This window comes from Alligator sinensis, unplaced genomic scaffold (assembly GCF_000455745.1).
Source record: "Alligator sinensis unplaced genomic scaffold, ASM45574v1 scaffold331_1, whole genome shotgun sequence".
In the NCBI taxonomy this organism is placed as follows: Eukaryota; Metazoa; Chordata; order Crocodylia; family Alligatoridae; genus Alligator; species Alligator sinensis.
This window is the reverse complement of record NW_005842033.1, coordinates 163,291-176,913: the sequence shown is the minus strand read 5'-3', so window position 1 is coordinate 176,913 and position 13,623 is coordinate 163,291. Positions and strand designations below refer to the sequence as shown.

Genomic DNA, 13,623 nt, shown 5'->3' with positions numbered 1-13,623 from the left:
CACCAGAATGTTACACTGGTGTACACAAGGTGAAGACCTGGCCTGCTGACCCTAGGTATCAACCAAAATGTATTTTGTCCCTGAAGGAACACTAATGTCAGGGCTTCCCTACCAATGCAGGATGTTTAGACAGCACTAGGATCTCGTGGGTCAGTAAAATAGGCAAAACGGCTCTCGGAGAGGCCACTTCGGTTTCTTGGCATGTGAATACAGTCCTGGACTCTCTTCTTTTTGTGTTTCCTCTTCATGTGAGCAAGACTGCTTGTATAAATCTTAGTCCTATTGTGGGGTCTCTTGCAATCCTCCCGGTCTCTACAGAGGCCTCCATAATATTCATTCCTTCTTTACAAGGACCACAACTTCCCACAAGTGCCTTATATTACAGGCAGACAAGGTTCTTTGGGTCTGCCTATGTCCTTAGACCAACACAACTACAACTGACACCCCTTAAAATATTATATTCCTATAACCTTGAGATACCTTTATCCACTAGAGAGGATACAGGGTATGGTTTCTCTGGGGGTGGGGGGGAGGGCAGGGGGGACATGGTTGTGATGAGCATGGGGAACACTGGGGAATATTTCTGGAGAGTGGGATGCTTCAGAGTAGAGTGAAATTACCAATGGCAGTTTCCTGGAGGAACGGGAATCTTTTCCTGATCCTGTGCCCTAAGAATGAGAAGTGCCAGCTGTTTGAAAATCACAGAGCTGTCTGTTTTAATTATCAAAATGGTTCCAACCTACTGAAGGCTTTCTTTGTGGGAAGTGACTGATTTAAGAGCTTTAAACAGAGCAGTTTGTCTTGAACAAAGGGCTGCACGGTGGGAAGTTTCTGCCCACACGCACCATTTCACACCTACGATTAGGCTTACAGACACCACTAGGACTGCCTTGCAGGCTGCCGAAGTGTCCTTTTATCCCGATGTAACACAGTGCACTGAATTGACTACAGCAGTCACTCAGACTAAGTGATGAATGTGCCGTTTACCAGGGTGTTAATTGAAATACATTTGTACTACCTGGCAGAAAGTCTTGGTTTACGGTTCCGACATTTTGAAGATGATGGTAGCTTCTTTTTGGGTTTTTCTTTTCCTTCCCCTGCTCTTCTTTGTTATCCTTCTTCTCCCCTCCCCCTACTCCCCACAACCTTTTCTTTTTTTTAACCTGCAATGTCCTGTGACACTCCTGCCTCAAAGAAGCATGTTGGGATTTTGGGGAGAGAGATCAGAACTTTAATACATATTCATAACAGAAGTATTAAAAGAGACTGTAGCTAGACACTGGAGATAATCAGGAACCACACAGAACTCGTAGAGGTGGTGGGGGGTATTTTTAGGCTGCACTATATTCCTAAGGGAAATAAATTGCTCCATAATTACTGGCAAGGTCATTGAAGTCATTTCATTGGCAAAGAGATAGCGGGAGTTGAGACCCATTGAAGTTTGGTTGAATGTAGTTAACAGTATACCATTGCATCTATTTTAAATAATAACGGCATCAGAGATCCCTTTTATAAAGATACCCATCATGTCATAATGACAGTGAGCTTTTCAGGAGATATTTTACAGTCATAAATGAATGGCATTTTTCAGTCATATTTTAAGTTTTTCCATTCTTGGTAAGTTGAAATGGTACATCACTGCTCTAAAGTAAAATTATCAGTGAGGTTTGTTTGCTGATAACTTTAAAAAAAATTATTTTCTTCTCTGAAGAACACAGACACACAAAATCTGTAGGTGGCTATGGTTATACGTGGCTTACATAGTCTATTTGAAACTGGTTTGAAATAGGTTTGTTGCAGAAAAGGAAGTTTATTTTAAAACAAACAAAATGAAACCAGCAAACCCCAAAATGAAGAATCGTTGACCTCTTTCCCAGAGCATGTCTATAAACACCCTTACAGACTGGTTCAGAGAGGCATAACCTTTTTCAGGTGACAGCTTACTTCATTAGATATCATCTTTTTTTTTTATTATTATTTATTTATTTTTTTAACAGTGTCTAGCAAACTAGGCTGTCAGCAATGGAAGGTCATGCCTGTCTGAACTAGATGGTCTCTTTTATAGACATGGAATAGTGGCAGTGCAGAGCTTTACTTCAATCAGAAATGGAGCTGCAACAAATTGTGTGTTGTGGGGTAGAGTCTTTCTGGTTCGTGATAACATACAACATTGGCAAATTATTGTCACAGTGAGAACCATAACCTTATGTCATTTCTTGCTGCCTGTATTTTTAATTTGTCATATTGTTAGTCTCTAGCTTCTCACTTAGAATTTTATATCACTATTACAGTGACTAAGGGAAAGGTGATTCCCCAAAATAGAGGAAAGGTGATAGCGTTGCCTGTTACTAAGATTTCCCAACAGTTGCCATTTTGATGTCGTTTTCTGTTGCTTATAACTTCAACCACGTGGGCTAAAAATTTCCAAGTCAGGTATTCAGCTGAGTTTTTCTGTAAAATTGCTTCAGTTGTTACTGAGAATGCACCTAAGGAAATATTCATTGTTTGCCCATGTTAAAAAATATATTGGCACTCTTACTGTTTTGGAGTAGGAACTTGAAATTTGTCTCAAGGATTGATTAGCCTATGGGTCAGGTGTAAGTTGCTTGCCTTCCCCAGGCAAATCCAGTTAATTGTCATTGTCCAAAAGGAGAGAAATTCAGTAGAGATATGACAAATTAGGAAAAGGAAACTTGACTTTAGATTATTAAATCATTTTTAAGGCAGCTAGCAAAGGTAAAAAGGCTTGAATATTTTAAAGTAGTATTATACCTACTCTACCTTCAATCCTGTCAGTTGAATGCACTAAGGCCCTCATTTTGCATTTGGATCATTGCACGCAACACCTGCAGAGCCTGTTTGTATAAGAGCCTGCTCTCAGGTCAGATTGCAGGATTGTGGCCTTATTTTATATCTGCAGATTGTAATTGTTGTGGCTGTCTGGGATATTTTTGCCTTTACTGAGGTAGCAAAGGGGGTGTTTGCAAGTTATTGTTGCATCTTGTGACCTTGAGAGTGGGCAGCATTTGTTTACTTCTAGGGAGTTGAAATCTGCTGGCCTGAATTTAAAGGTGCAAAGAATCTGTAACTGTCCATCTTTTTAATGGAATTTGGGTGTTCAGGGCTTCTGACATTTAAGGCAGGAATCTGTTTAGTAATTTAAAAGTAGGGTGCATACCTTTGCCTTAAGAAACAAGTAACATATTGTGAAGCCCTGAAGGCTGGGAGCTATGAAATCAAAGGAAAATGGTGGAGAGCTCAATATGGTATAGTTACATTTGACTGTATGTGACTGTCAACAAAAAGAAAGAGGGATAGCTCAATGAAGGAGACATGAAAGCGGATATTTTTCTGGTTGTCCAACTGTGCCTTAATATACTTGTATTTTGTACAAAATACTTAGGAGTGGTCATGGTGAGTAGTCTGCCTTTGAAAAGTGAAAAAACACAAGCAGTTCCTGTTTCCACATCTGAGAGGAGCTATGCTGGTCTACCACATTAAAGCAGAGAAAATATTAGATCTTTCTTCCCTTACCTCAGATCTGATATGTGCCTGTTTTTATTGAGTGTCTGCGGCTGAGGGACTTAATATCACCACTGTTAGTCTCTGATGCCATTTGACTCTCTGCTGGAGGGGGAACCAGAATTTGGGTATGTTTAGCTATGCATAAAAAGTGAGACACCTTTTAAGTAAGACTTACTGCCATCCCTCTGTATTTGATGATCTGCCAGTGTCTGAAACAGTTCAGTGGATTCTAACAAGTAACTTCAGGACTAGAAAACTTTGGCCTTGACCAGTGATAAGAGAAAAAAATATTGAGCCCAAATACAAAGTTTCTAGATAGAGTACTTGATGTGACATGCTGATACTATTAGCATGAGTTCCACTTGAAAATCCAAGTTGCCTTAGTTACATGAATCCATACTATATTAATGTCAGCAGCTTGACGTACGTAATGATAGCACTTAGCTTTTACAGTGCTTTTCATCTGTAGATCTCAACATGTTTTGTAAAATGGTCTGTATCATTATTCCCAGAGGAAATTGAGGCAAAGAAGTTGGAAGAAGCAGTTCGGAGACAGGAAGGGGTTGAGGACATGGGCAAAGAGATATGAGGGCAGAACACAGAATAAACTGAATGTGAGAGAGAGATCCTTGGGGTGCGGGTGGGACAGGAAAATGGAAAGCATGTGGTCTTGTAATTAAGACTATCATAATGCTTGTACAGTCGGATGGTAGTGAATTTACATGGTAAGTGTAACTTTAATGTTGGCAAATACTAGCATTAGTGTGCTTGACTATGATCTTTATAATTTCATTTTACCTTGCATTGCATAATTTTATTGCATGTAGATTTTTTTTCAGTTGCTTGTAAATATGAAGGTAGACTTGCCCTGGTGAAGAATAAATCATTCCTGTTACCTGTTCATTCAAGAACATTTCTCTTATTCTATTTCCTTTTCAGTTTTATTTTGGGCACTTTCATTTCTCTGCTATCCCTCTGTCAAAATATTTTTCCTTATGCCTGATCCCTTACTGAAATCAGAATCTTTTCTATAGCACTGGCCATCAGTGTATAACTGAAAATGACAGGAAATCAGCTTTGTGACTTAACTGCAGAATCAGGGGAGAGAAAGCAATGGATCAGAAGTCAGGAGGATTCATTTTCTAAAGCCCATTAACTTTAGTACAGGGCAAATAAGGTCAGATTGTATTTAAAAGTGGTGCAAGGCTACTTTGTATATCCTTACCTATCTTTTGAAAATCCATTTTTAAAGACACAATATTTCTGCAGTTCAGATAGCTAGCTGTGTTTGAAGGCCCTGTTACATGTTCAAATTAAAGCTGGATAGAAACCAGCTATAGAGTTGTTACACATTTTCAGGCACTAACTTTATAGCTGGTTGGCTCTTTTCTAGTTGGATAGTCATTTTTATCATGTGTTAATTACTTTGCACGTGTGTCTGGTCTGAATTTATTGCATGTTTAAACAGTTATTTGTGTAATGTATGTAACATGTAGCAGGGTCCTAAGACTTACTTACGCCTCCATTTCTGATGTTTTGTGGACAGCCTGTGCAGTGTATGAAAAGCTTTCCTGTTTTAGTAAATGCCTGCGTTATGGTACAAGTTAAAAAAAGTAATGCAAAGGGCCTGTTGTTGGATTCAAATGTGTTATCTGTTTAGGAATGCAGGACTCTAGAGCTCTTGGTTCAGAGATGATACCTTCTTTCAGACCAACTAAGAAATTGCAAAAAAAAATATTTTTTCTGCAGGCTTTCAGGCTCACTCGCCCTTCCTCAGGTTCAGGGAAAATAAAGATGGTAAAAAGTCCCCATAGGTAGAAAAACTTCATTTTTGTCTATTTACTTTGTTATCTATTTAGGAAGAGCCTGAAGGAGGATGCAGATAACCACTCTGATTCACCATATCATGGATCACATTTGTTTTACAGTATGAGCATAGAGTTTCTCCCTGAAATCATTGCTTCCTAAAAAAGATTTTGAATTTACCCTTAACACCAAGTTTATTTGGCATCCACCGTAAAAAGCATGAGTTCTGGGCACCGCACTTCAAGAGGGATGTGGCTAGCATTGAGAAGGTCCAGAGGAGGGCCACTCGCATGGTCAAGGGGCAGTGGGGCAGGCCCTACAACGAGAGGCTGAAGGGCCTGAATCTATTTAGCCTCCACAAGAGAAGGCTGAGAGGGGATCTGGTGGCTGTTTACAAACGCACCAGGGGGGACCAGCGGGAACTGGGCTGTGTACCCCAAGGCACCACCTGAGATTACTAGGAATAACAGCCACAAATTGTTAGAGAGAAGGTTCAGGCTGGACATCAGGAGACATTACTTTACGGTTAGGGCTGCCAGGCTCTGGAATGGACTCCCAAGGGAAGTGGTACTCTCTTCTACCTTGGGGGTCTTCAAGAGGAGGCTGGACAGATATTTGACTGGGGTGTGACGACCCCACACTTGTTCCTGCCCAGGCCAGGGGGTCGGACCTGATGATCTGTTTAGGTCCCTTCCGACCCTAAGAGACTATGAAACTATAAATCCAGAAGATTTAACACATGTTTTAAATCGTCATGCTATAATTAAAAAAATCTGCTAGCAATTACCATGTTAAAACAGCTATTGTTAGGAGATCTGCCACTTGAGTTGCATGGACAGGCTTTTCCTGAGAAGCATGCTAGCTAAATTGTGTTGTAAACTACTCTACCTCCTTGTCCATAGTCCAGATTTATAACCCTGTCTCAGGTGGACAAATTGCTATTGATACCAGTACATCTGGATTAGATACTGATAAGGACAATTGTTCTAAATATGGCATTAACACAAGAGTCATGTGCATTTAGCCTGGACAGTGATACAGCTGTAAAGAGGATCTTGAATGGAGTTCTGAACCCAGATGAGCACCCTGTAGTAAAATTAATGTTGCTGCAATAATTGCCTACACTTGAAATGCCTGTCACTTGTTTTGGCCCATATCCTCTTCTTTATAAAAATGTACTTTAAATTTTTTATTATTTTTTCCTTTGTTCAAATCTAGCCTTGTTTGGTAGCATGTGATCGTTTTTAGTTCAGGACTTGAGTAATACTTAAAACTTATTCCCATTTAATTCAACTTTAATCAGTAGGGAGAAGGCAGGATGTTGTGGCACCATCATTGAAATTGACAGATGGCTATCTGCCAATCTCCAGGGTGCGGTAGGATATCTGGGGGCCTTTGGCCATCTCCTCCTCCTCTTCACACCTTCCCCCCCCCCCCCCCCCCCCCCCCCCCCCCCCCCCCCCCCCCCCCCCCCCCCCCAACTCCACGATGCCAGGGCTTCTCATGCTTTTTTTTTCCCCCAGCGTCTTTTTTGCACCCCTGCTGCTTACTGCCTTTTTTGCGCTTTTTAATGGTCCCTGTGCTTTTTTGCAGGGATTGGGATTTTTTATGGGGGACCTATCAAATTTGCAGTTTCTGCAAAAATCACATAATCGTGAATTTGGTAGGTCTAATTATAGCCTATGAAAGCTCTTGCCTCTCTCAATTAATTAGTCTGTAAGGTGGTACCACACTGCCTTGCCTTCTGCTTAACTTAGGCTAACATGGCCAGCTACCTCTCTTTAATCATTAGGTTTGTGATTACATAGACCTCTTGAAGCAGAATCAGTTCAACCCTTTATTTGGGTGAGAAGGATAAGTTGAGTGTTTGCACCTTGAAGTGTGTCTGTCAGATTAACATTTGCAGAACTCTTGCTCTGTCTTTCATGTGGGAATGTGAATTTGCCCTAGTGTCTGTGGCCAAGAACTGTCCCTTTCCTCTTACTGTTCAGTATGCTGTTCAGCTGTTATCTGTTCTCATGGTAGTAGACTTAGCTGCATTTAATTGAGTTTTGGATGTGAGTAGATCATGAAAAGCTTTGTGTTCTTCAGGAATGAGAGAAACTATATATAAATATCCACTCAATGTTGTGTTGTATTGCAGCAGCAATACCTCTTGGGTATCTCAAGCAACCATTTGCTGCAGCCCTTTTTTTCACCATCTTTTTCTGTCTTTTGTCTTGCAGAGTTGAACAAATCTGGAGAAACCAAGCTTTGAATGACAGACATCGTATAAGACAGCTGTTGCCAAACAGAAAATGCAGATGCCGCTTCAAGTACCAGGTTGAGTGAGTGTGTGCACATGTACCAGATGTATGTATATTTGCATGCATTTTCACAGCCCGGCAGACTTATTCTTGCATACAAAAAGTTTTATAATTGATGAAAATTAAATTAAAAATCAGATGGAGCAACTTGACAGCACAGGGATCAGGAGCCTATGAAAAGACACCTGCCACTAATGGTCAGCTTTCTACGTGGTCTACATGGGTGAAAAACATTTGCAAGAAGAAGAAAAAATACATTGTGCACAGTAAAGCCTAATACATACCTCTGGAATCTAAAGGAGTAATTGAGAGGAGAACAGAAGAAAATAGAAAAAGAAACTGACTTTTGTATTGCAAATGGAGTAATGTACTGTCTTTGGCACATTTTTTGCATTGGACTCAGTCAACTATAATTGGGTTTAATGTACTGGACTAATAAATAGTGACCATTTTATTCTGTAGTGATGACTGGAAGAAAGCAAGTTCAGGAACTGTGGGACAAGTCTGGGCATTGAAATGCAAACTTTGTTTTTTGTACTGAGTTAACTGGGTCCTCAAACTTGCTTATTCTTTTGCCCCTTCCTTTTTATCTTACTGCTTAGTATGGTATAAGTATTAAACAATCAAGCTTGCAAACATTATTCAAATAAAATAATTGGAACACTTTATTATGTTCCTTTCTTGTACAGCTGCAAATGTAGGGTTTGGAACTATGAATCTGTGCTCTAGACAAGAATCAAGAAGGAAAGAGCCTATCGAGCAAGTAAGGAAATTATTGAAGGAGACAGTAAAACCAAGAAGTCAGATTTTTAGTGCTGCTTCTTTTCCTTTTTTAGTTGATTTATAGTTCATCCTCCCTTGAATCCTAGAAGATTTGCAAAGAGTGCTTATTTGATGAGCTTTAATTCTGACACCTGTTTTTACAGCAGGATGGAAAATTTATGACGCTTCTTTTTTTGGTAGTAGGAAAAAGGGAAAAGTAAAGGAAAAAACAGCTTGACGCATAGTCCTGTTCCAGAGGGGAGAGAACTTCACGGTTCACCTGAGGCAAACTTCACTGCTTTAAAAGCTAAAAGCTTTCGAACATTTTGGATTCTGCTAAATGAAAAGGGGTTTTCTTTTTCATTCCTGTGTGGCAGTGAGAAGTGGGAAAGCAGGCAAGATAGCGTGATAAACAGCACAGGCTGCACTTAGTCTCTGGTGGACAAAAGAGCTACAATGAAAATGGGACTGGCTTTGGATTGCAAAAAACATTGAGTCCAACAAACAGTTCAGTAGCAAGAGGGAGTTTCCCATTTGGCCTGGCAAGCTGGTGCCTGTACAAGTGTGGTGTCTGTTGTTTCGTATGGTCTGTGTGCCTTTTTCCCCTTTATGCAATCTCTTTCAGCTTTAGCAGCAGAAATACATCAGGTGGGGAGGATATGCCAGAGGGCAGCTTGGAGACAAGGAATGTCATATCTATACATATGTATGTATGTGCGCATGTTTAAATTTCTGCGACTGAACTTTTGAAGAAAATCTGACTGGAGGAAATCTTAAAGCCTTAAGTTACTTGAATCCTACACATTTGCAACTCTTTGTGTCTGGAATTGCATTACACTAAACTGGAATCTCAGGCTGTATAAAGATTATATCAAGTTGAGCAAAAAGACGACTTACCGTTTCTCGAGCGCCTCTTACGAAGTAGCTGTTTCTCCAAAGGAAAAGTGCACCCTCGCTCTAATGACTCAAAGACAAAATGAACCTGAATTTTTTTTTTAAGTGTTACTTTTTCTTAGCCAACTGCCATCATCTTTTATAGAGGAATTTTTCACTATGCATTTGGTGGATATTTATAAACACTGACCCTCCTCTCCTGCAATGGTCTATCCCAGGTCAGTCTTATAAATAAATTGATTTAAATTTTTGTGCAATAGACATATTGCTTTCTTATGTCAAAAAATAAAAAACAAAAAAAACCATGTATGCAGCAGTGGAACATGGGCCTGTTCTGTGCAGTGACTCCAACATCCTGTGTCTCTCCTGGAAGGGTAGAGTTCCTAAAAGTGAGAAGGAGAAACCGGTGTGCAGGAGGCGGTATTATGAGGAGGGCTGGTTGGCCACAGGCAACGGCCGAGGAGTTGTAGGGGTGACGTTCACCTCCAGCCACTGTAGGAGAGACCGGAACACCCCGCAGAGGATCAACTTCAATTTAAGGGGCCACAACAGTGAGGTAAGTGTTCAGAGGAAGGGTCAAATCAAAGCTGTGGCAGCAGTCACAAAATCAGTGATCCATTTCTGATGGACAGAAAAGGTGTTTGATGGTGAAAAGAGTTTGGAAGCTTGGGGCCTGATCCAAATACACTTGGGGTCAAATAGGGGACTGCAATATTTTTCGTGGGGGAGAAAAAAAAGGTCCAGTATTCTGCAGGGAATAGATTTGTTTTGCTTCCCAAATCCCACCTTCTCCCAAATGTTTCCCATGTCACAGTCTGTGTCATTAAATAAATGCAGTAGATTTAAAAGCTGTGACAATACTAAATTTTTGCCTGGAGACCTAATTATAAAGAAGAACATGGAGAATGGAGCTAAACTGGGACCAGGCTGTCTCCTAGATATTTTAAACTGATGTGCACTGCTGCTGACTTGAGTCACTGTGGTTAGGATCATCATTCACTTCCAGTTTTATGGGGTGGGTGTGAGGGTGGATGAGGCTCCCAAGAAGAAAGCAGGAGCCTTATGGTAGTTTAGTTTAAACACTCCAGGGTGGAAAGCATCACCCTTAGTATAAAGTGGGATTTTTGCACTTATTTTTAGTTGGTTCATCTCTGCTTTTCCATCTTTACTGATCTTCCTTGGTCTTCTTTGTGCCTCTGCCTTGTGCAGTTCTTACTGTGAAAATTTTGAAGATTGTACAAGTGGTGCCTGAAAGTACAAAAATGGTGTATGAAGCATTAGGAATTTAGATCATAAGCTTGCTTTTTGGCTAGACACAAGTAAGTGTCCATTGAGGAATACCATATTTACTCAAATATAAGATGATGCCACAGTAATTAGATTCTATACATGGAAAATTTAAACTTGGTATAATTTCCAGGTATAGAATTTAAGTACTGGAGGATTGTCTTGAATTCCCCCCCTCCCTGCTATAGCAGGGAAAGCAGTGGCTGGGGGGCAGGTCATGTCCCTCAGCTACTGCCCTCCGCCCTGCCCACTTTTTGCCTTCTTCCCTGTCCAATTCTTGCCCTTTGCCCTGTCCACTTCTTCCCCTTGCAGCCTTTCTGCCCCCCTGCCACCTGCACCCTTCTAGCTCCCCATAGCTTCTGCCCGTTTCCCCTGCAACCCCCACCCCCCAGTCTCTGCCTATTTCCCTGCACCTTCCCTTGCTCCCCAGCCTCTGCCTCTTCCCCTCCTCACCCTTATTGTCAGATACTGTGGTGTGATCCATCCTGAGCATGTGGAAGCTCAGCCCTTGCTTGGCCATGCAGCATGTTGGTGCTGGTGATTGGCCAGGCAGGGGAAAGAGGATTCATGTGCTATGTACCAAGGAGAAACTCCAGCCCAAGCCAGAGTCAAGCTGCATCTGACAGTAAGGAGGAGGGGAGGGCTGAAGCTGCAGAAGGGAAGTTGGGAGTGGGGCAGGAGGCTGCTGTAGGTCTGACTCTGGCTCTGACTGAGGTTCAGGACCAGAGGCAGAACAGCAGCATCTGCCTTCTCTCCACTCTGCTTCACATGCGAATATAAGAGAAGGGGCTTTTTGCCCCATGCTGATTTGGGGGGTAACCTCGTCTTGTATCCAAGTAAATACGGTATCTAGTGGAGCAAAAATTTCCACTTTTATGTTATGTGGAGCAGTGTGGCATTTCCCAGATTTAAAAGCAAAAATGTCATTGCTTTTCTGGTTGTCTGAAGTGATAGCTGTCAACTTCAGCTCTTAACATACCCTGCTCTTTTGGTAGTGGCATCATCAAAGACTCAGCTTGCGTGCTTTTCTGGTGTTGTTTGTATTGGGGATCAGACTGTGTTAGACTGAATGACAGTGCTCTTCTGAGTACAAGCTTTTTGGTTTAAGACCCAAATTATTAATGCTTGCAGAGGCAGGGCTTGCCTATGATGTTTGTAGTTGTACTTTGCCACAGCGCAGCATTTTTCCTTTATTTTTCCAACTGGCTATGATGGTTTCCTACATAGGGCATGACATGCCATTTTTATGCTGACTCTGGATGTACTGTGAGCACAGCACCCCATTTGCTTGTGATTGGGCATAATAGAAGCAAAATGGCTTCAACTGACGTATGAGTAATTTTATTCAGAGCTGGAATGTTAAGCATGTGACCCAAGTTGGTCACTAGTTCAAGGGCTTGTGCTTATATAAATAAAGGCAGACGTCCCTGGTTCTGGAAAATATTAAAATAACCAGGATCTGGGAGTACCTAGAGGCCATGACTCCAATTCTATGTTTTGGGTTGCAAAAAGGGGCAGTGCAGTTTAAAAGGGGCTGCTTTCTTTCAGGAAACTTAAGAGTAGCCTTAGATAGCTGGAGAGATCTGTCAGGTAGCTGGCATGGTCTTGTAGTGCTGGTATTAGATGAAAGCTGCCTCTCTGGTTTAACTGTAATGGGCAAAGGTGCTGAACACCATGGTGCCTATGCTAGACTTGTTGAATGTGGCCCTTTTTCATTTTTCTTCTGTGGAAAATCCTATTGGAGTCATTGGGAATGAAACCAGTAGGACTCCATAGCCTTTTCTAAATAACTTGTGTAGAATTGATTGTACAGTATAATTTTTAACAGATTTTTGAGGGTAGCAAAGCTTGTCTGAGCCTATAAAAATATATATTGTTGCATGTTGGAATAGGCAAAAAAAAATGTTTAATGGACACGAAAAATATTGAATAGATGGTTTCTCCTTTTCTTCCTTTTTGTACTTTTCTCCTTTCTTTCTTCACCAGGTTGTGTTACGAGCAGACTATGGCTGTTATTGTGTATGCTTGATTAAATATACATTTGAGGCTCAGAATATGTGTGTAAAGAGAAAAGGCTGTAAGTTGCAAGCATCACTTTCATGTAGGCAGACTCATCTGATGCTTGTAAATTCCTCTGGCTGGCACTGATGTGTTGTTCCTTGGTGCCGGTGATGAATATTTCTAGGTACTGTCATTTGGGTAAAACTAATACCATAAGTCAAGTTCATTGCCTTTCTGACATGGACTGCTGCTTTAGTGTTGGCACAAACTCAATTATAAATATATGAATAGTGTAGATAGTGAAAACCCACTTTCAATAATTTTGATTTGGGTATAATTCATTTTTAACAACATGTTGGGGGGCATTGCGGTGGCTAGAGCAGTGGTTTCCAATCTATGAGCAGCAAACCTGAGTGGGGCATGGCAGTTACAAGTGGGGTTATGAGCTTAAAAGAAATTCAGCTGTTTGTGCTGGTATTGGGGGGTGGGGGGACAAGCCCACCAGAAATGGGGTGTACAGATGGAAACAGTTTGGGAAATGCTGCTGTAGAATTTCAGTTTTGGTACTTAAGATAATCATGGAGGAGATGGAGAGGGTGTAAGCAGCACTGCATTTTAGGTAAATCATGAAGTGATTGTTAACAGGATAGTAAAAATAGACACCATTGCTGTGTTCTTGTGGTATTTTGATGGTTGTTGAAAAGGTTAATTTTTGAAAGTTGCTTTTTTCATCCAGCCATCTCTTTCTGGTTGCCCTAATTTTCTTATTAACATGGGGACTGACTATCAGGAGAGTCTCCAGTAATGAACTGCTGAAATGCCTACAGTGATGGTTGACGTTTTTGCCACTTAAATGACTCCTAGAGTCATACAGCAGTGGGGCATGAAAGGCTCTTTAGTGTGAGCCATGGCTGTTTTATATATTTTTCACTGCAAGGTAACCAGAGATTTAAAGGGTAGTTATTAGAGACTGATGAGTGGTTGCCATCTTATTCCAACCAGCAGTCTAATGCATTTGCAGTTACATAAGAAAAACGTGGGA

The 13,623-nt window shown here is 41.1% G+C and overlaps 1 protein-coding gene across 1 annotated transcript in view; it reads left to right on the top strand.

Annotated features, from left to right (window-relative positions):
- TULP4 (tubby like protein 4) overlaps positions 1–13,623 on the top strand; it is a 195,555-nt gene that overhangs the window by 30,293 nt on the left and 151,639 nt on the right. The window contains exon 2 of the mRNA XM_025202660.1: positions 7,557–9,849. Coding sequence (XP_025058445.1) covers positions 9,598–9,849 — 252 coding nt within the window. The 5' untranslated portion in view covers positions 7,557–9,597. The remainder of the gene's footprint in view (positions 1–7,556; positions 9,850–13,623) is intronic.